At 43.2% G+C, this 22,843-nt stretch overlaps 1 protein-coding gene across 3 annotated transcripts in view; it reads left to right on the top strand.

Moving 5' to 3' along the window:
- The first annotated feature begins 6,175 nt into the window (after positions 1-6,175).
- Positions 6,176-22,843, top strand: part of LOC136863320 (patched domain-containing protein 3) — a 171,751-nt gene continuing 155,083 nt past the window's right edge. For all 3 annotated transcript variants that reach the window (XM_068225908.1, XM_067139708.2, XM_067139705.2), the window contains exon 1: positions 6,176-6,452. In XM_068225908.1, the coding sequence (XP_068082009.1) occupies positions 6,176-6,452 (277 nt within the window). The remainder of the gene's footprint in view (positions 6,453-22,843) is intronic.

The raw sequence follows: 22,843 nt of genomic DNA, 5'->3' as shown, positions 1-22,843 counted from the left end.
CCTTCACTTGTCAGGTGAAAACGAATCTTACAGCGAAACGACTACTCACGTCGCGAAATCGGGAGGTTGTGGGTTCGGATCCCACTGGTGTCCGGTTGGCCATTTTTGTTCTGCACTTAACATCTCTTCAACACGTACTACATGTACGTAAAACGACCTAATACGTTGAAAGTCTGTTTCGATTACAATGCGGTCGTGAAAATTCAATATTTATTTATTTATTTATATGCACAAGGCATATATTACGCCATTTTTTAATGAGCGCACAATTGTAGAACATTTGGAGTTGCGAACTTTCCCGACGTGTTCAAACAGAAAATCTTTTTTCTCCTTTATTGACTATCTCCTCTCCTTGGGGAATGCGCCATAAACGTGAATACTCGTTTCGCTGTAAGATTCGTTTTCACCTGACAAGTGAAGGTTGCTCCTGGCGGCTGTACACAAACAATAGATTCTTGGCGCAGGAAGAAAAAAGTGTGACAATGAAATCCCAATCTTTTACCTTTTCTATGCCTTTTGTGTATAAATAAATAAAATGAATTATTATTCACCTCTTTGCTTAATTGGTACATGAATAATATAAAAGTTGACAAAAGGCTCCACACGGCGAGTCGAACCCACGACCATCGAATTACCTGTCCGAGCTTTTACCTCTACACCAACTACTACTCGGCGTGCGCACGAACGTAAGTGGCTCACACGATGCGCGAGCAGCGTCAACATTTATATTTTTATTTTTATTTTCTATACGATTGGCCATCTGGAGTTCCCACTTCGGGTACTTTCATTTCTAGCCAAGCCCTGCATGTTCTATAAATTTGAGCGAAATCAGTGGTGACGAGTAGGGAATGCCCCCTTGTTAGCAGGGTAGAGTAGTTAGCTCTACGCCCGACTCCGTCTGCCTCGTGCATTATTATTATTATTATTATTATTATTATTATTATTATTATTATTATTATTATTATTATTATTATTATTCGAACGTTCGATTTCCCATCTCAACCCCACCCCATTACGCCTCCACCGCATCCTCAACCTCCACCTAAATTTCACCTCCTTCTCTACCTCTACCAAAGTTTGATTCTCAGTCTGGTAGGGAAGCTAAGTGTTTAAATTGAAGTGGCCTTAATTAATCATTTGCCTGGTGAGAAAATGGGAAACCACGGACAGCCATCTTCAGGGCTGGCGATAGTGGGGATCAAACCCACTTTCTCAGGAATGCAAGCTCACAGCTGCACGCCCCTAACCGCACGCCCAGCTGACTCGGTTTTACAATATTGTAGTGTGATTATTTTATTAGATAATATCTTGTTTGCTGTACTGATATTTCAGCTTAACTTAACGGCAGTTTCAATTTCTATTAGTGCATAGCAGCTTAAAATAATAGTAGTAATAGAAATTTAAAACAAAAATGGAATATGTTTTCCCATTTCCCAACCAAGACATGAAACAAATTTAAGTCCAACCTACAAAACATAGAACACGTAATCTACCTAACACCAGCGGAAATACTCAATTCAAAATTTAAATATCACTAATCTTAATTACTACCAATACAATTACAACCAATATTTTGTAGCACTAAATGCATCACACACACACACATACACACACAAGATTGTCCGGTTCCATGGCTAAATGGTTAGCGTACTGGTCTTTGGTCACAGGGGTACCAGGTTCGATTCCCGGCAGGGTCGGGAATTTGAACCATAATTGGTTAATTTCGCTGGCACGGGGGCTATTAGTGCATAGCAGCTTAAAATAATATTTGTAATAGAAATTTAAAACAAATCATCATCATCATCATCATCATTTCATTCTCATCACGGCGCGCAGGTCGCTCACGGATGTCAAATCAAAAGACCTACCTCTGGCTAGCCGAACTTGTCCTCGGACACTCCCGGCACTAAAAGCCAAACGCCATTTTTTACACACAAGATTATAGATATTTCAATTGGTATTACAACTTTAAGTCCGCCTCTGTGGTGTAGTGGTTAGCGTGATTAGCTGCCACTCCTGGAGGCCCGGGATCGATTCCCGGCTCTGCCACGAAATTTGAAAAGTGGTACGAGGGCTGGAACGGGATCCACTCAGCCTCGGGAGGTCAACTGAGTAGAGGTGGGTTCGATTCCCACCTCAGCCATCCTCGAAGTGGTTTTCCGTGGTTTCCCACTTCTTCTCCAGGCAAATGCCGGGATGGTACCTAACTTAAGCCCACGGCCGCTTCCTTCCCTCTTCCTTGTCTACCCCTTCCAATCTTCCCAACCCCCACCAAGGCCCCTGTTCAGCATAGCAGGTGAGGCCGCCTGGGCGAGGTACTGGTCATCCTCCCCAGTTGTATCCCCTGGACCAATGTCTCACGCTCCAGGACACTGCCCTTGAGGCCGTAGAGGTGGGGTCCCTCGCTGAATCCGAGGGAAAAACCAACCCTGGAGGGTAAACAGATTAAGAAAGAAAGAAAATATAATAGAACGTACTAATGTACAGGTTGTTTGATGTTGTATTATTACTATATAAATGACAACATTCTCTGCATTCCAGTCGTTTTCCTTCAGTGCATTAACGAGTAGAATACTACGTATTTAAAGTGGAATGAAGTATTATAAAATATTCGTCAGTCGAAGTGAGATGCACATCTCGGCCGCTAAACGGAATTGGGACCACACATGTGGTGCAAGAGTGGTGCAAGGCGCACTGCTTCATTGTGGCCACATTGTGAAGGTTTAAGAGTGGTGTAAGGCGTGGTGCTTCATTGTGGACACATTGTGAAAGACTAAGAGTGGTGTAAGGAATGGTGCTTCATTGTGGACACATTGTGAAAGACTAAGAGTGGTGTAAGGCGTGGTGCTTCATTGTGGACACATTGTGAAAGACTAAGAGTGGTGTAAGGCGTGGTGCTTCATTGTGGACACAGTGTGAAAGACTAAGAGTGGTTTAAGGCGTGGTGCTTCATTGTGGACACAGTGTGAAAGACTAAGAGTGGTGTAAGGCGTGGTGCTTCATTGTGGACACAGTGTGAAGGACTAAGAGTGGTGTAAGGCGTGGTGCTTCATTGTGGACACAGTGTGAAAGACTAAGAGTGGTGTAAGGCGTGGTGCTTCATTGTGGACACAGTGTGAAAGACTAAGAGTGGTGTAAGGCGTGGTGCTTCATTGTGGACACAGTGTGAAAGACTAAGAGAGGTAAAAGGTGTGGTGCTTCATTGTGGACACATTTTGAAAGACTATAAGAGTGGTGTAAGGCGTGGTGCTTCATTGTGGACACATTGTGAAAGACTAAGAGTGGTGTAAGGCGTGGTGCTTCATTGTGGACACAGTGTGAAAGACTAAGAGTGGTGTAAGGCGTGGTGCTTCATTGTGGACACAGTGTGAAAGACTAAGAGTGGTGTAAGGCGTGGTGCTTCATTGTGGACACAGTGTGAAAGACTAAGAGTGGTTTAAGGCGTGGTGCTTCATTGTGGACACAATGTGAAAGACTAAGAGAGGTAAAAGGCGTGGTGCTTCATTGTGGACACAGTGTGAAAGACTAAGAGTGGTTTAAGGCGTGGTGCTTCATTGTGGACACAGTGTGAAAGACTAAGAGTGGTTTAAGGCGTGGTGCTTCATTGTGGACACATTGTGAAAGACTAAGAGTGGTGCCTTTCTCTGGCCTCACCGTTAACTTGGGATGGACCTATGAACCACCAAGGCGGCATCATCACCGACTCCTCACAGAGGTGGTTGTAATTCGAATGACGGTCACTTCATGTCGGGATTTTGAAATGAACGGCCACATCCCTGTGATTCAGGTTCCACGTTAAACTGGAGGTTCTGTTATTATGATCACGATATGTTCAGCCGCGTTAACATATGAAGAAAATACTTCAACGCTCTTGGATGGTAATTAATTCGCAGAACTCTGACATGTTTTATTAATATAGAACAGAAGCTTGAATTGAGACAAGTCAAGAACGAAAGGTCGCACACTATATTTCGTAATCAGGCTGAGTTGAATGGCATCATGAGGTGCCCGACATCCAGTTGCATACAGATGGTCTGTATAAGAAACCAGGCGACCTTGCAGACATTCTACCTTTTCATATGGTAAACAAAGTTCGCAACAATATTACGAAATGAATAAGAGGTGCCAATTAAATAGCGCAATCAAATGCGATTCTTGAGTCTGAATGTCAGTAAGATTTCATAAAAGTTTACTCCATTTAAATAGTTCGGTGTGGTACACCATTCATGACGATTAGATATGTGTGGTATTTCACCATCGTGCTTTAAGTCGGACTTATCTTTTTCTTCCTTAGCGCTTGAAACCAAAAGACTTCAATCCCTGAATCTGTGAACTCAATGTACGTACGCTCTGTTGTTGACGATAGTGGGGAAATGAAGCTCAACAGTCGACACATCCCAGTGTCAGGATTCAACAGAACAGAGCTCTAGGTACAAATTCGTTATGGAAAAGTTTGTCCACAGGAGAGAACCTTTGGGTGGTGCGAGAAGCATCCCGTGGCAGCCATATAATGCCTTCACACTTTCAGTAGGCGGTGTGATGATCGCACATAGCTCCAGATGAAGAGGAATTCCACTTAGTGTGATATATTAATTTCATCGATTGCTTCAATCCTTGTTAAGTTGAAATAGTGTAGACAGGGATCTGTTTCACAGTTCTTCTCACACCCTTATGGGGTCGAGTGTGTTCCCTTCTTGATGTCAACGCTATGTGGAGGGATGTGTTACTGTGGTGGGTATCGGGACAAACACAAACACCCTGCTTCCGAGTTAGAGTATTTAACCGTACGCGACAATAATCCGCGACTTGGCTGGGAATCGACCCCGGGACCTGCTGGACCACTCGCCATTCAGCGATGGAACAAGGCAATTTATTTTCATAATATTGATTCTTTTTACTTTTTAAAAGAAAACTGCTAATTCCATTGTCAGGAGCACGTAAATTCCCTGTTGTTATTAGCTGATTTACTGAAGTCCAGTACAGGGTCTCTCACATAAACTCAGACCGAAAGCGTTTGAACTCTGCGCCATGCCAGCTGCCTCAGCCGAACTTACGTCCCGCGGGCATTGTGTCTAGTAACCACATTCTGGCTGACGCGAGTGAGTTCGCCACTGTAATGTTCCTGATTTCATTCGTAATGTTTTCTTTGAGTTCCTCCGATGTGTAAGGATGTGTTCGATGCGTTAGTGCGACGTGAAACAAGTAGAACAAATCACTTATAGTCTGAGCAACGTGTTTGATGCGCTGTTCCAGACCGTCGATGTCGTTAACTGGAGTTCGTGCATGCGTATGTCCCCCACAGCTAAACGTCCAGTGGATTAATGTCAGGAGATCAGGCAGGCCAATGCCAGATCCACCGTCTTGAGAAGGTGTTGTCTAAAACCTGGCGTACCGAGCTCGATAGCTGCAGTCGCTTAAGTGCGGCCAATATCCGGTAATCGGGAGATAGCGGGTTCGAGCCCCACTGTCGGTAGCCCTGAAGATGGTTTTCCGTGGTTTCCGATTTTTACACCAGGCAAATGCTGGGGCTGTACCTTAATTAAGGCCACGGCCGCTTCCTTCCAACTCCTAGGCCTTTCCTATCCCATCGTCGCCATAAGACATATCTGTGTCGGTGCGACGTAAAGCCCCTAGCAAAAAAAAAATGATTCATAGCCACATCTGTGAATCGATGAACTGTAAATATTGTACTTTTATGTTGTCAAGATAAGGACATAATATTGCGATTTTCTTTAATTACAAAATGTCTTGTTTATAAATTTCACTATAACAACATATCATGTAATTTTGCATGACGACGTTGCTGGTTTTATTTCAATGAAGGCTGTTGGTAACATTGAGAGGTTTTCTTTTTGCGCGCTCACACCAAGTGTTTCTGAGTCCGTGAATGTTTTGTTATTGCAGGTGTTATTGTGTGAGGAATGTGTACATGTGTTGTGGTTGTCTGCGTATTTGTTCAGTATGGAAAACTCAGTGGAGAGCCTTTTGAAACCCGGAAATATTTCTAAATACTTTTATTTTTTGGAGGAAGGATGGGTTACAGCACACAACTGATTTTCTGCACCAGCCGCCACTGGATGTAAGTTATGAAGACAGGTCTACTGTCGGAACTCTGTTACTATTGACTTTGTGATATCACACACAAATTGTGTTTCTCTATTCTTGCAGGTTCGCTATGGGTTGCGGCTTAACATGGGTGGACACTGCATTGAACAAGGCGTTCTTCAAGCTTGGAATGGTGGTGGGTCGCCATCCCGGGTACTTCCTCATTGTACCCATACTGCTGACTTGCTTATGCGTCACCGGCTATCAGCGCATACAGTACCAGATTGACCCCGAGTACCTGTTCAGCCCCATAGCTGGAGAAGGAAAAACTGAACGCGCTGTCGTGGAGACATACTTCAAACCGAATTACACCAGTCGCTTCAACGTCGGCCGCATAACACGGCCAGGTAAGAAACGTCTATTACTGCATGACCGTGGACATTTTCTGTTATGTAATTTCGAAATTAATTAGATCAGGCCCGCCACATGATTCCGGCTCTAGAGGGGCTGGGGAGGGAGAAGTCCCTGCGTTTAAAGAGACATGAGGGGAATTTAATCGAAAACAATATTGGTTCCACTGTTAATCTCTAATCTCATGCTTCTAAGGAGTTTTACTTTTTGTATATTTCATTGGCTGTCTGATCTTCCTTCATTCATTCTTCGATCTCATGTCCTGTAGAAAAACGTCCGTAGTTGTAACAAGGTCCCCAGTGAGCGCACTCCCACATCATGCTGCACGAAGATTTGTCCTTTTTGGTACTGCGGAGCAGCTGATTATGACTGCGGGATACTAATGAGTTCTTAAGTGGAATTAAGCTCACCAGGAAACGATCACATCTCTCATGGCAAAATCTATCCGGAAATTCCAGTGGCAGAAGCGATGTACCATAAACAGGCCATATAAAAAAGAACTACTTTAAACTGCAAGGCCCGAAAATCTTGCACCAAACCGTCTATTTAATATAGGCTGGACTCAACGCCCCTGACACAGCTTACCCGAAGGAGACAGAGGAACGTAATATAGATATCGGCCATGCCATGCAGGGAGGAACGAAGTAAGTGAGCTGTGTTGTCATAAGATCAGTTGTTTGTTGACATTCCGTTTACTGTTAGCGAAATAATAATAATAATAATAATAATAATAATAATAATAATAATAATAATAATAATAATAATAATAATAATAATAATAATAATAATAATAATCACAATGATAATAACACACAAAATGAGGGTAGTTTAGAAATAGAATGGACAGTCTCATTGTGTTCCACTGATTGTGAACGAGACACTCTAAAATCTTTACATCTCTTTACTATCGTTGTGTTGAGTTACTTCCGTGAAGAAGGGTTTTCTTCTCTCGGAAATGCAATACTCAAACAAGTTTTTTGCACGGATACAGATGGCATGTATAATGGTGGGTACCTCAAACACTAAGATACATAGTGACGCTAAAGCAACATCAGCACGGATATTTGTCGTGTCAGTCAGAGTAAAGTCTGTGTAGGGGCATTGCCACTCGTGTTTCTGTGAGTCAGAGTTCGAAAGAAATTCGGGGAGACTCAAACGTTTGCTGATGGACAACAGACGGGAAGCCCACGCAAACCAACTCCTAGAGAGGATCGGTCACGTTGTAGACCGCCTCGTTCCGCTAGGATCTGCGGAGGGTCACCGGAGTGAATGTGCCTAAATCTCCCCTTAAACCACGGCATAGGACAGCTCATGTGAGGTGAGCAACGACATGGTATCACGAACAGTGAGAACGTATGCTCTTTTCTGATGAGGTTGTCATAAAACAGGAGCATCAGAGTCTGGAGATCATCCGGTGAAAGCTGGAAGAGCCCTTCATTCTGGAAGGCCATCAGTACGCCTCTATTTGCTACCTAGGGTAACGTAATGAGAGCTTTACACTATTTGATGATAGTGCTCGTGTCTTTCTTGAGACTCATGGCATACAGCGAATGTTGCGGCCACGTGATGTGTGTTCAATCCCGGACGCGCTAATGTCACTGCGACGTCGAGTTGGTGCATGCAGTGGCGCCGACTTTGGGGGGCAAGGCGTTTTATGCCCCCCAAATAATATTAGGGGGCAGAGTGTCATTTTACCCCTCCCCCCAAAAATTCTCCTCCTAGATTCTCCTTTAGATTACACTGAAACGTGGTGTTCGGCATATACACAAGAGGGCTGCTAATGCGGTAGATCTGCAGAAGGTGGCAGACGATTTCATATCAAGAAATGAGACATTCCTTCAGGGAAATACATTTACCAATGGAGACTGTTCAGGCGGTGCACTTTCGTATCCTGAAATGAACAATACACAGTAATAGGACATTTATTCAGAAATTTTATTTGTGAAGCAAGTTCTACTTTTTCTGTTTCCTTGTGATTATTTTTGATAACTCCGCACATAAGTTATTCGATCAACACATATCTTTATTACCGGACGAGTTGGCCGTGCGCGTAGAGGCGCGCGGCTTTGAGCTTGCATCCGGGAGATAGTAGGTACGAATCCCACTATCGGCAGCCCTGAAAATGGTTTTCCGTGGTTTCCCATTTTCACACCAGGCAAATATTAGGGCTGTACCTTAATTAAGGCCACGGCCGCTTCCTTCCAACTCCTAGGCCTTTCCTATCCCATCGTCGCCATAAGACCTATCTGTGTCGGTGCGACGTAAAGCCCCTAACATATCTTTATTAACCTAGTTATATACTTTTTGTTTATTTGCTAATAGTATTGAAATGAAATGGCGTATGGCTTTCAGTGCCGGGAGTGTCCTAGGACATGGTCGGCTCGCCAGGTGCAGGTCTTTTGTTTTGACTCCCGTAGGCGACCTGCACGTCATGATGAGGATGAAATGATGATGAAGATGACACATACACCCAGTCCCAGTGCCAGCGAAATTAACCAATGATGGTTAAAATTCCAGACCCTGCCGGGAATCGAACCCGGGACCCCTGTGACCAAAGGCCAGCACGCTAACCATTTATCCACGGATCCGGATAATATTATTGAAAACCCCGTACATAAGATACATTCAGAAAGTGTTCCATTATTTTCTGTTTTACTACTGTATTTGATTGTGAATATTGTAAATATATAGGGATATTTGCATTAATAGTTGTTCATCATTTCACACGCCCTTGTTCATGTTAATCGTGTCGCCCGAAGTCCGCGCGCCTGGGTGCATGTGATGTGCAGGTATGTTCTCTTCCTGTTTAATGTGCTATGTTGAGTTGTGGAAAATTAGTTCTAACAAGGAAGTGAAGAGTATTCGTACCCAACTCCATATAACGTATTTTCTTCTACGTGTGAGACGTGTGTCCTGCCAGTTTGGCCTACCTTATTCTTACACCCTGACACGCTGTGTTTAAAAGGAGAGTGTTAAACAAACACAAATACACAGTCCCCGAGCTAGAGGAATAAACCCGATGCATTGAAAATCCTGGACCCGGCCTGGAAACGAACCCATTGTGCTGAGCATTCAGCTAAGAAACTGACAATAGAGCTACATAGTGGCAACTACTTTTCTTTTCTAGATACAAACATACAGCCACCAGCCTTGCGTACAACGTGTTCAGTCTTTGGGGATACCGGCTGTGAGTCTTAGACTATTCCCATGCAGTGCTTCTACTTGCATTGAATTATCTCCTGCTCAGTGGTAAACAGAGGTGAAAATAGCCTGCTCAAAGTTGCAAAATAACGATCACCATAAATCCACTGTTTAAATAGAAATGCTTTCGATAGTTAGTGTACGGTTAAGACGGTTACTACGATCTGTGACTTGAAGCTTTGTTATCTTTTCTATATAACACTTAATGCACAAATAACAGTTGTATCAAGGTAAAATCGTAGATGACGTCGTTCTAGTACAAGAAATGAAATGAGAGACACTATTTTGAGGTCAGAATTCTACAGAACTTTGAGAGACATATAAATAGGAATAAGGCACCTGGAATTGATGACATACGCTTAGAAGAAAACTGCATGGTGAGGTGTGTAAGATGTATGATGCAGGAGAATTGCCATCCGATTTTAGACAGAATGCTGTTATACCTATTCCCAAGAAAGCATATGCAGTGCGAAAATTACCGCACCATTAGCTTAATATCTCACGCCTTCAAAAGTTTAAACTATTATTTACAGAAGAATGGAATAACAAATTGGAACTGAGTTCGGAGAAGATAAATTTGGTTTCAAAAGAAATGTAGAAACACGTGAAGCAATCTTGACTTTACGTCTGATCTTCGAGGATCGAATTAAAAGGACAAGCCCATGTACATGGTTTTCGTAGATCTAGAAAAGGCATTGGATAATATTGATTGGACCAAGCTGTTTCAGACTATGAAGGTGATCGGGATCAGATACCATGAAAGGAAAATTATATACAATCTGTACAAAAATCAGTCTGCAGTGGTAGGAATTGAGGGCTTTGAAAAAGAAGCAACTCTTCAGAAAGGATTGAGGTAAGGCTGCAGTTTGTCCCCTCCCATTTTCAGTGTTTATATAGACCAGGCAATAAAGGAAAACAAAGAGGAATTTGGAAGGAGAATCACAATCACATGAAAAAAAATCAAGTCCCTGAAATTTGCGCAGGATATTGTTAATTTATCTGAGTCTCTATAAGCCCTGGATAAATTTTTGAATGGTGTGGACAGAGTCTTGAGGGAAGGAGTACAAGGTGAAAATAAATAAGTCCAAAAGAAAACTAATGGAGCGCAATGGAAAGAAGTCATGTGATGCAGGAAATACTAGATTAAGAAATGATGTCCCAAAGAAATTAGATTAATATTGTTACTCTGGTAGTAAAATAACTAACGATGGCAGAAGTAAGGAGGACATAAAATGCAGGCTAGTTCTTAAGAAAATAAATTTGCTCACTTCGAACATTGATATAGGAATTAGAAATGCGTTTTGAAGACTTTCTTCTAGAGCGTGGCATTATATGGAAGTGAAACATTGACGATAACTAGCTCAGAAAGAAAGATAATAGAAGCTTTAAAAATGTGGTGTTGCAGAACAATGCTGAAAGTGAGATGGGTAGATCGAATCACAGATGAAGAGATACTGAATCGAATTGGTGAGAGGAGATCGATTTGGCTAAATCTGACCAGAAGAAGAGATAGAAAGATAGGACACGTCTTAAGACACCCGCGACTTGTTGAGTTTCTTTTTTAGGGACGTGTAGGCAGTAAGAACGGTAGGGGTAGACCACGGTATGAATATAACAAGCAGATTAGAGCACATATGAATGTAGTAGTCACGAAGAAATGAAAAGATTAGCACCGGATTGGGTGGCGTGGAGGGCTGCATCAAACCAGTCTATGGGTTGATGATTAAAGAAACAACAACATCAAGAACCGTAACACACCTTCCATTTTGCCTGGTATACAACACTGTGGACTCGTATCTGAAACAGGAGGTGCTCAAAATCTAATTACCGAGCTCGATAGCTGCAGTCGCTGAAGTGCGGCCAGTATCCAGTAATCGGGAGATAGTGGGTTCGAACCCCACTGTCGGCAGCCCTGAAAATGGTTTTCCGTGGTTTCCCATTTTCACATCAGACAAATGCTGGGGCTGTACCTTAATTAAGGCCAAGGCCACTTCCTTCCCATTCCTAGGCCTTTCCTGTCCCATCGTCGCCATAAGACCTATCTGTGTCGGTGCGACGTAAAGCAAGTAGCAAAAAAAAAAAAAAATTAATCCTCGGACCGGGACACAATACTGTAATGTACCATGGGACGTCGTCCTTGGACCGGGACTTTGTGTTTAGCAAAAGCTATTGTATGTGCTAACCAACAGGACTTTAAAGAAAAAAAAATGAAAATGTATCTACATTTTTACATAAAATTAGGTGGTTTTTATAATCATGTAAAATTTGTGCAATTAAAAATATTGTTCTGTCTTTCCGGTAATTGTTGCAGGATAAAAAATGTAAAGATGTCATGATTTAACGGGTGTCATATTTTTGTTTCCGGTTTGTAAAAGAAAAATGCCCTCTTAGCTACTTGTTTTTTTTTTTTTAACATGTAAAGTAAATGAGGTGTACAAGCCCACGCACAAGTTGCTTGTGTGGGAGTCGCTAAAATGTTCATATTGTCTTGAATATTCTATTGTGAATAAAATAATGTGAAATACTGAACAGTGTAAGTTGTGTTCCGTTATCATTCAAGCGAGCGTTCAAACAACATCGCTACACGGCTTGGCACAGACCCAGTGACAATATGGAAGCTACCGGGGAACATGTGGTGACCAGTGCGTCTGAGTTTCATGAAACGTGTTGCTCATAAAGTTAGTCGTGGTGCAAAAGCACTTTTTGACTCAGCGAGGAAAGCAATGGCAAACTAGCTCACACCTCATCTTGCTTTGTACGCCTCATTTTGGCACCGCTGTTGGTTTTTCGTGGTTTTCCTATAACTGCATAGCCTTTGGTGGTGTTATTTGAAGATCCAACCTGCCGCACCTGAGATTCTCTGTTCTAACATCCCTTCACCTGTAGGCTATATTCTAGGAGAGTGGAGTGCCGGGATATTTTTAAACCTGCCAGGTATTTTCATATTTAAGCACCCTGTACCAATGGACTGCGCCAGAATTTGATGTTGCAACTTTGGGTATAGAAGTTGAGCGCGTAACCAGCTATGGCAAGCTTCCAAACCAAACGCAACCAAACCAAACCAAATCCAACCCCATGGTGCAAGCGCCTGGAAGGGCTCGAAGGCCTGCAGATTACGAGGTGTCGTGTGGTCAGTACGACGAATCCTCTCGGCCGTTACTCTTAGCCTCCTAGACCGGGGCCGCCAACTCACCGTCGATAGCTTCACAATTGTGGTCACGTAAGGCGAGTGCACCTTGAACCAGCCCTCGGTTCCAGGTTGAAAAAACCCTGACTTGGCTGGGAATCGAATCCGTGGCTCTGGGTAAGAGGCAGGCACACTACCCCTACACCACGGGGCCAACAGTGTAAGCTTCCAGCTGAGAAATTACTTTAAAAATTCGTGAAGCTAGGCTATTTTTTTACAAGCTTCGCTTCGACAAAGGTAAGTCTTATGGCGGCGATGGGATATGAAAGGGCTTGGAGTGGGAAGGAAGCTACCATCGCCTTAAGTAAGGTACAACCCCAGCATTCGCTTGGAATGGAAATGGGAAACCACGGAAGATCTTGAGGGCTGCCGATAGTGGGGTTCGAACCCACTATCTCCTGTGCAGCCTCTTGCTTGTCTTCACAATTTAATATATCTTAGAACACAATGGCAGCCCAGAAAATCTGTTCTTCCCACACGGAAGTGCCCACATACGCTCACGTGTCTGATTGCCACTCTAGTGAACTCTTACACGAAAACATTTTACTTACAATCTCTGTGGAGATGAACAAACGGTTAGTGACTGCCCCACTCGTCACTTACTGTACTTTCTACGATCGAGTATTGGTATCCCTAATTCGAACCTCGGTTATCCACTGCAACACGGAGCAGAGTAGCCACGCCTCCACGCCCTCTCAGGGCCACCTCGGAGGATCGAGTAGCCGAGACCCTGAGCCAAGAACCAAAAATAATCCCCCACCAAGTCAACATGACAACCCACATATCCCAACCAAGCAACTACCAAAAAGTTCTCACTCCCTCTAGAACCCAAGTACCCTACTTAAAAGCGAAGTCAAACACCCACCGATCTTCTAGCCTTAAATCCACCACAAACAGCCAAAAACCCAAAACCTGTAAAAAACCACAACCAAATCGCCAAACCCACCCAAAGAGTAACCACCACTGCCTTTACAGAAGCACCGGAAACGGACAGGACGCCGAGGTGGGACGCCCACACTGCTGCAAAATACATGCTGTACGTGTTTTCAAAATTTATAGTGCCAATAACAGCCAGCACACGAGAATTAATAATGTTCTCGTGTAAAAACAGCGACAAGGCCCGCTGATGCTTATACCGCTACTCCTGCAGTTAAGCAACATTTGGCATGGTCAGTACCCGGATGGGTGACCACCCAGGTCTACCACCTGCCGCTGAAACAAAGCTCATTAAAAAACGAACACACAGCCACGGTGCAACACACATCGAGGTCAATCATGCCAAATTAACACTTATCAACAGACTTGTCCTATGAATGCCACATTTCAATGAACAACTATTATTATTATTATTATTATTATTATTATTATTATTACCAACAATCTATATTTATTATTCTTATACCCGAACAGCCCAGGTGAGGATCGCTAAAATGAAACCGGTACTGGGATCCAATTAAAGTATTGCTCAATTTGGCCGCTCTTCGCAGCTCAAATCACAGAAACACATCACAGCGTCACCCTCTACCCTATCAGGCTACGGAATGAAAATATTTTAGTAATAGTATCCACTGCACGTTCCAGTGAATGCATGGGAGGTGTAACAATTCCATGGCTTGCACTTCCTTCGTTATAAACTTCGTCAGAGCTGCTCTACTAAGTCTGAAGACAACATAACATTCGAGAATGAGCCGAAAAACTCAAAATTATGCATAAATGCACTTCTTCTTTTCTTATTTTATTTCTTGAAGGAGAGGTGATTGATTTTTTTTCTTTCAGGGAAGACAGTTTTTCTCCCTTCTAATGAGTCATAGCACTATTTTCTGCTAAGAAGTGCCTGCCTTTCTGCTCTAATGCATACGTGAAAGTCGGAAGGTCCGGGACCACTGTATCCTACTGCTTTTTCCCCACCTGGAGTTAATTCTGTGCGGTACTTGTTTCCTAAGCACTTGATAAGAAAGTCTCATGCATACTAATTCCATAAAAAGAAGCTCGTTGTCATTAGGTACCTGAACGTACCGGGATACGATCCCAGAACCTAGCGTTGGTCTGCTGCACTAGTGTCCTTTCACCCTCGAGGTGGGCGCCTGCCAGTCTTAAACCTCTAATAGTCTGGAGAATCAAAGCCGGGCCTCCGAGTACTAGTACAATCTCATGTCACTGAGTTAGGGGCCGCGGCTACGTCCACATGTATATAGATTCGCTTCCCACTAACACAGAACTGGGAAGGTAGCGGATGTGCAGCCTTGTGCGACGAATCCACGGAAAACCATCTTCAGGGCTGCCGAAGTTCGCCACGTAAGATGGCTGTGACAGCCTCCTGACAGACCAACTAACTGCCCGTGGTGGAGTACACGTAATCAGCGTGACTGCAGCCCTCAGTCCCAAATCAAAATCTCTGCACTGGCCGGCAATCGAATCCGAGGCTGGCCCAGTAAAATCCGGCAAATACACAGCGATGTCTCTCCAATTCAAGGTCAAGCCTCAGTAAATTCCTCAGTTGATCAAAATTAGAAAACCAAAGAGAGAGGATCGGATGAGTGACTCCTCGGAGGGTTCCGGGTTCGATTCCCAGCCTCATCGGTGAATTTAACTGCGTCCAGTTTCATTTTTCTGAGTCACAGAAAGACGCGATAGTGTGTATAGGTTGGTTTCACGTCCCCGCGACCCCACTACGTGTGAAAACGAGCTGCTCAACCACGTGTCGGCAGATTGTCTGACACGTAAAAGTAGTAGTTTGATCACAATGGGGTGGGGTCACTGTATCGGATAACCTTCACCACTCAGTGGTATGTTGGGTCACAATTACCCACTCTGTCTCCAACCCGGCCGGGAATCGTACGTGGAACATTGTGAACCGAAGGCCTAGATAAAGAGCCGTACTGTTACGTTGTACCTCAGTTAGGTCAGAAAATCGTCCCTGGAATTCCACTTTGTGCTCAATTTTTATTATATGTTCGACTTGAAAGTACTGTTCCGTAATATATAATTTTCCTAAGGAGTGTGTTTTCTACATCGTAACCATACAGAACTTTCTCCTTAATTGTATTATTCCTTCCCGCTTTCCCTTTGTCCTCTACCCCTCCTCCATAGCTACAATAGCAAGGCCGAATTGTTGACCATTAACCTGTTTGGACGTGTTTCGTAAGATACAGGAGAGGAACTCAGAGCACGCTGTTCCTGGGTTTGAGGGACATTAGGACCTCTTGGCTGAATGGCTAGCTTCGTGGCTTTCGATTCAGACGGCCCCGGGTTCGATTCTTGGCCAGGTCGATGATTTTAGTTGCGCCTGGTTAATTCCAGTAGCTTCACTTACTCTGCCAACCACCAACCACCACTGTCCTTAATCCAAAAATAGTGTCCAGAACCAAACCAAACCCCATGCCACAACAGCTCCGAAGGGCCATGGCCTACCAAGCGACCACAGCTCAGCCCGAAGGCCTGCAGTTTATGAGGTGTGGTGTGGTCAGCACGACGAATCTTCTCAGCCGTTATTCTTGGCTTTCTAGACCGGGGACGCTATCTCACCGTCAGATAGCTCCTCATAATCACGTAGGCTGAGTGTACCTCGAACCAGCCCTCAGATCCAGGTAAAAAACCCTGACCTGGCCGGGATTCAAACCCGGGGCCTCAGGGTAAGAGGCAGGCACGCTACCCCTACACCGCGGGGCCCGCTACAAGAATAGTTTCCACTCCAAGTAATTGGTAAAGCGGCAGGAAAAGAACAACATTGTGACACGTGATTACGGAACAGCATTCACCGATTTATTTCTCCTAATAAGTTATAGTCTAATAAAAATAATATGCAGTTCTTGGTCCAAGGATTAACATAACTGTCACCGGTGATTCCTGGCTCTGTGCAAATGCACTCAGCCTGGAGTAAAACAAATGAGAAGATAAATTAAATTCTGTCGATTCCTGAATTGAACGTTATATTCCTGGGAATGAACGGTTTGGCCACATGAAAGATGGCCTGATATAGCAAGGTGTCATTTTGTGACTGACTTATGCCGTGGTAACTTATGAATTCGTTGAGAATACAAAAGGTACTCCCTGTGTCCCAGAAACAAGGGAACCGAAGTTTGTCAGACAGAAGTTGAAAACTGTCCATGTTTACGTTAGTATTGTTTGTGTGATCGAGCGAGTTGGCCGCGCAGTTAGGGTCACGTAGCTGTGAGTACGCATTCGTGAGATGGTGGGTTCGAATCCCGTCGCGTCGGCAGCCCTGAAGATGTTTTATCCGTGCTTTCCAATTTTCGCTGGAGGCAAACACTGGAGCTGTACTTTAATGGAGGGCACGGCCGGTACCATCCCAATCCTAGCCCTCTCTCTTCCTTGCTTTGACGAAAACATTCGATGTTAGTGTCAGTGCGACAGCAATGGGAGCGTGGCAGCTAACGTTAGGATATCTCCTGTCTTTTTGGGCGCGGTATTGCAGCTTGTGTAGTTTGAGTCATCAGTCCATAGACTGGCTTCATGCAGTCCTTTTCAATTCTACATAACTGCTGCATCCTACATCTGCTCTAATCTGCTTGTCATAGCCATACCTTGGTCTACGCCTATCATTCTTACCGCTTACGCTTCCCTCAAATACCAATTCAACAAATCTCGGTTGTCTTTTAAGATGTGTCCTACCATTCCTCGTCAAATTTAGCCACAACGATCTCCTCTCGCCAATTCGATTCAGTATCTCTTCATCCGTGATTCCATCTATCCATCTCACCTTCAGCATTCTTTTGTAACACCACATTCCAAAAACTTATATTTTCTTTATTTCTGAGCAAGTTATCGTCTATGTTTCACTTTCATAAAATGACATGCTCCAGACGAAAGTCTTCAAAAAATTTATAATTATTCCTATATCAGTGTTCGAAGTGAGCATGAATACTCAAACCATAGCTCGGACAGACTCCTGGTAGCCAATATACTGGAGTCTCAAGTCTGGAGAATGAGCTTGTGTATTACAACAGAAGACCGGTTTTTGATTAGGTTTCGTCAACGATACAAACTGTACGGTAGTGCGGATAATTTTGCTTATAATTTCTAAATAATGACGTTTATTGGTTTTCATTCAGGTATACTCTTATTTTTGCTTGTGGTTAGGCGACCTTTGACATTGCTATGGGAGAATGGTGATACATAAAGAGTGTTGAAACCATAAAGCCGTAAATCTGACCTAAGTCTAACTGGCTCCTGCTCGCAATTAATGGAAGGAAGGAACACAGGTCAATACGTCGGGAGTTATCGCAACAGAAAATTCCTCATAAACCTGTGACTGTAGGAGTTCTGGTGCCAGGTATCAGGCTTAATGTGTTATGTTAACAGATCTATCCGTTTCATTACTATACTGTAGTTAAATATTTACAGTATCCGCGGATAATCATTCGCGGATGCGGATAATATTTTGTATATCCGCGCGTGACTCTATCTATTAACGTTCGAAGGTTCAGTATTGAAATTTTTTTACACCTGGTATAATACACGTCCTAAGTTCATAATTCTTAAGAAGAACGTCATGGTGCTGATTACCGTTTCAGTATCTCGCTCATTTTGATCTGTGGTGGATTTCTGTCTCTACTCGGAAATCTTAGACTCTTGAGATAACTGAGAAGAAAGTTTACCTGAAGGTTGTTCAAGGAATGTTAACACTGAATATTGACTGGGAATTGGAACCCCAACACACTCAAACTGATAAAAATCCTTCGACGACTCTGAGTATCGAGAAGTTGAAGGAGGGAATCCAAATGAAACTGGAGTGAAATTAGTGTTTTAGTTAAACTTTCCCGTATACGCCTCCTATTTCTTATTTGCATGGGACCTAATTTCAACCTATATGTTTTGTAGAGGTCAGTGCAGTTAGTTTTCTGAGGCTGTACGCTGTACAGAGTCTTCAAACCATCACAAATTCACCGCAAGAACAAACCTTATATATTAGCCGAAGCTTGCCAAATCTCAACCCGATCGGTCCAGTACATTTTACGTGACAGAAAGACAAACAGACCAACATTCAGATATAATGTTAGGTATAATATAGTGGCAAGGATATCATATAGAGTTGTAAATAAAGGGTACAGATCTCTGAACATGGTTATGAGGGTGTTTAGGGGTTGTAGTAAGGATGTAAAGGAGAGGGCATACAAGTCTCTGGTAAGACCCCAACTAAAGTATGGTTCCAGTGTACGGGACCCTCACCAGGATTACTTGATTCAAGAACTGGAAAACATCCAAAGAAGAGCAGCTCGATTTGTTCTGGGTGATTTCCGACAAAAGAGTAGCGTTAGAAAAATGTTGCAAAGTTTGGGCTGGGAATACTGGGAAGAAAGGAGACGAGCTGCTCGACTAAGTGATATGTTCCGAGCTGTCAGTGGAGAAATAGAAGTAGAATAAGTTTGAGTAGAAGAATAAGTTTGAGTGGTGTCTTTAAAAGTAGGAAAGATCATAATATGAAGATAAACTTTGAATTCAAGAGGACAAATTGGGGCAAGTATTCGTTTATAGGAACGGGAGTTAGGGACTGGAATAACTTACCAAGGGAGAAGTTCAATAATGTCCTAGTTTCTTTGAAATCATTTAAGAAAAAGCTAGGAAAACAACAACTAGGGAATCTGCCACCTGGGTGACTGCCCTAAATGCAGATCAATAGTGACTGATTGCGATTGATCATCACTAGACATCGGATTTGTATGCAAATGCATAGGCGTATTTTGTTGGCCGACACGTAGACCTCCAAAACCGACCAGGAAGTGCGTTTGAAAGTGAAATTGGAAGAATTATTAAGTTTAATAGTGCGTGTATATATAAATATTTTAGATAAGTTCATACATTTCAAATTTTGTATTAATTGTGGATGTTTTCGACTTTTATTATGCATATTTTAACATGTTTTACAAGCAGTCGTCAATAAAATGTAAAGTAATTAATGCCGTGAACTTTAGTGGATAGTGTGGCCTTGTTCTGGATGAACAGTACAGCTGTGGTAGTCAAAACAAGAATACAGCGTGCGCTCCCGAATTCAAGTGACTGTCCTGTCAGATCGTGTGTGTAGAGATATCATTCTCCGCATTGAAGCTGATTTTAACAGAAAAACGCCGCAGAGTTATACTGCACAAGAAAACTTGGAGACGATTGCTGTAGTGAACTGCAAAGCAAATTACGGACGGGAAAAGTATTTAAGTGTGTTTCTTCACGTTTGTGTTGTCTTACAGGCTTACTAATTATGATTTGTCGTGTATATTGATTAACACAGACTGTACTCATTGGCTGAATGGTCAGCATTGTGGTCTTCGGTTCAGAGGGTTCCGAGTTCGATTCCCGGCTTGTCGGGGATTTCAATCGCCTCTGATTAATTCTTCTGGCTCGGGGACTGGGTGTTTGTGTGTGTCCCAACACTTTCCTCTTCATATCCATACAACACACTGCACTATCAGCCATCACAGAAACACGCATTAGTGATTACATCTCTCCATATAGGGTTGGCTTCAGGAAGGGCATCTGGCCGTAAAACGAGGCCAACTCCACCTGTGCGACCCAGTTCACACCCGCGACCCCACAGGTGTGGGAAAAGCGGTAGAAAAAGAAGAAGAAGATTGATTAACACACTGTGTCTTATCTAGGAGACGTGTGCATACTGTTTTAGCAGTGAACACTGATAGATTAATACGTCTCACAAACTCTGCACGGGCTGTTTGTTCTAGTTGAACAGCCGCAGTTGTAAGTAGTGTGATTTTTTGTTTATCTTTCATTCCTTTATTCATGATCATGACTTTATGTAGGCCTACTGGTGTGGATAAATCGCGTGAGTCTAATAAAGGAATGTTACGTTTGCATTTCATGTAAGTGTTTAGTAGCATGAAAATAAGTGCATACTTAAGCGCATATTTCACCACTTTTTGCAGCATAGTTGCATGCTTATATTGGTGATTTGTACAGCATATAAACCCGATGGAAGCTTCCGTGGCTCAGGCGGCAGCGCGTCGGCCTCTCATGGCTGGGTTCCGTGGTTCAAATCCCGGTCACTCCAGGTGAGATTTGTGGTGGACAAAGCGGAGGCGGGACAGGTTTTTCTCCGGGTACTCCGGTTTTCCCTGTCATCTTTCATTCCACAACACTCTCCAGTATCATTTCATTTCATCTGTCAGTCATTAATCATTGCCCCAGAGGAGTGTAACAAGCCTCGGCAGCCGGCACAATTCCTATCCTCGCCGCAAGATGGGGCTTCATTCATTCCATCCCTGACTCGGTCACTGACTGGAAAACAGGTTGTAGGTTTTCATTTATAAACCCGATGTTTAATCATCACTAAAACCGTACGCAACTAAACGGTCAGTAACTACAAAATCTGTTTTCCGACGTTATGTTCGGTACTTTGAAATAGTGTGTGTATGTTGGGTATTCAGCCCGAAGGTTGGTTTGATCTTCTACAGCTCCACCAACAGCTGCCATAGATAGCCTAAGTGTCAGTAAAGAGGCATACTAGGGAAATGGGGAGTGATGTAGTTTCCCATTGCTTTCCTCACTGAGCCAGAAGTTGCTATTACATCAGTCTGCCAAGTCCACCGAAATGCTTGCACCAACCGACCCTATGGCCGATATTTTCACTCCATTCATAACAGGGACTGGCTGCATAAGGAACGGTATTACTAGCATCGTGCATACCTCGGTCAAAGCCAAGGACGAGACCGAGACATATCAATGAAAGCATCAAATTTGTTCTAGCCCCTACCAGAAGACATAGTGCACTGTAAACACTGCATCTCGCCAGGAAAGACATCTTTGACATAATATATTTGTCAAGACGTTATATTTGTGAACAGCTGCGGGAGTCCCACAGGCTTGGCATGAGAGTTTTTACCTGACAGATACCACGTCTCGGTGAAGTAGGTCGGCGGACTAGACTTGCCTGGTGACCTCAATGTACCGCGCTCAGCTGCTGAGGGATGTGCATCCGGCACACCTCGTTTGACACACGCTAAGCCACGTGATGAAGGTATTATTTTGTATTTGTCTAATCAGAGCGATCGTGTGGGCTGGACTTCTCACTAACATCACCGTCATTCTAATTCCGATCACTGCAGAAATATATTGGCCTGCCTCACATACATTTGGCACACACAGCGTCAATAAACATTCAGTATATCCAGAAAGAGATTTAAACAAATTCTAACATTTACGAACATTTCGCTCAACTGTGTGCAATGTAACTTTGTAAAAACCATTAAATTGACGAAATCCGACGTCCGCAGCTGAGCATAGATGTGAATGTGTTGAGACGTCTTTGAAATCAGAACAACACATCTCTAAATGCCAACGCTGTATGGTGGGATTACAGTGATGTGATGAAATGTACGTACCTAGAAGATCTTCAGAAAGAGTGTGTTTATGACAGCAGAATTTGAACTCCTACAACAATGGATACCAGCCATTGAACATGGAAAAATAGGGCAATCAATAATGTTTTAACTGCTAATGATATAGCAACGTTAAAGATCAAGCTTCATCACATGCGTACGTGGATAGGTTCACAGTGCTTGTAAAACGCTCTTATCGCGCACAAACTAATTTTTGCTGTATGTTTAACGTTCTTCGCCGCTGGCTTCGTTCAAAATCTCGATAACTTATATTGCGATTTTTTAAATGATTCGGATTCCTTGTAAAACTGGAGGTCCTATGGCTATGATCACAATATCACCAGTCACATAAATCTGGAGGTCCTGTGGCTACTATCACAATATCACCAGTCACATAAATCTGGAGGTGCTGTGTCTATGATCACAATATAAAGTCACATAAATCTGGAGGTGCTGTGTCTACTATCACAATATCACCAGTCACATAAATCTGGAGGTCCTGTGGCTACTATCACAATATCACCAGTCACATAAATCTGGAGGTCCTGTGGCTACTATCACAATATCAAGTCACATAAATCTGGAGGTCCTGTGGCTACTATCACAATATCACCAGTCACATAAATCTGGAGGTGCTGTGTCTATGATCACAATA

Source organism: Anabrus simplex, chromosome 2 (assembly GCF_040414725.1).
Source record: "Anabrus simplex isolate iqAnaSimp1 chromosome 2, ASM4041472v1, whole genome shotgun sequence".
Classification (NCBI taxonomy): domain Eukaryota; kingdom Metazoa; phylum Arthropoda; class Insecta; order Orthoptera; family Tettigoniidae; genus Anabrus; species Anabrus simplex.
This window is presented reverse-complemented; position numbering and strand designations above follow the sequence as displayed.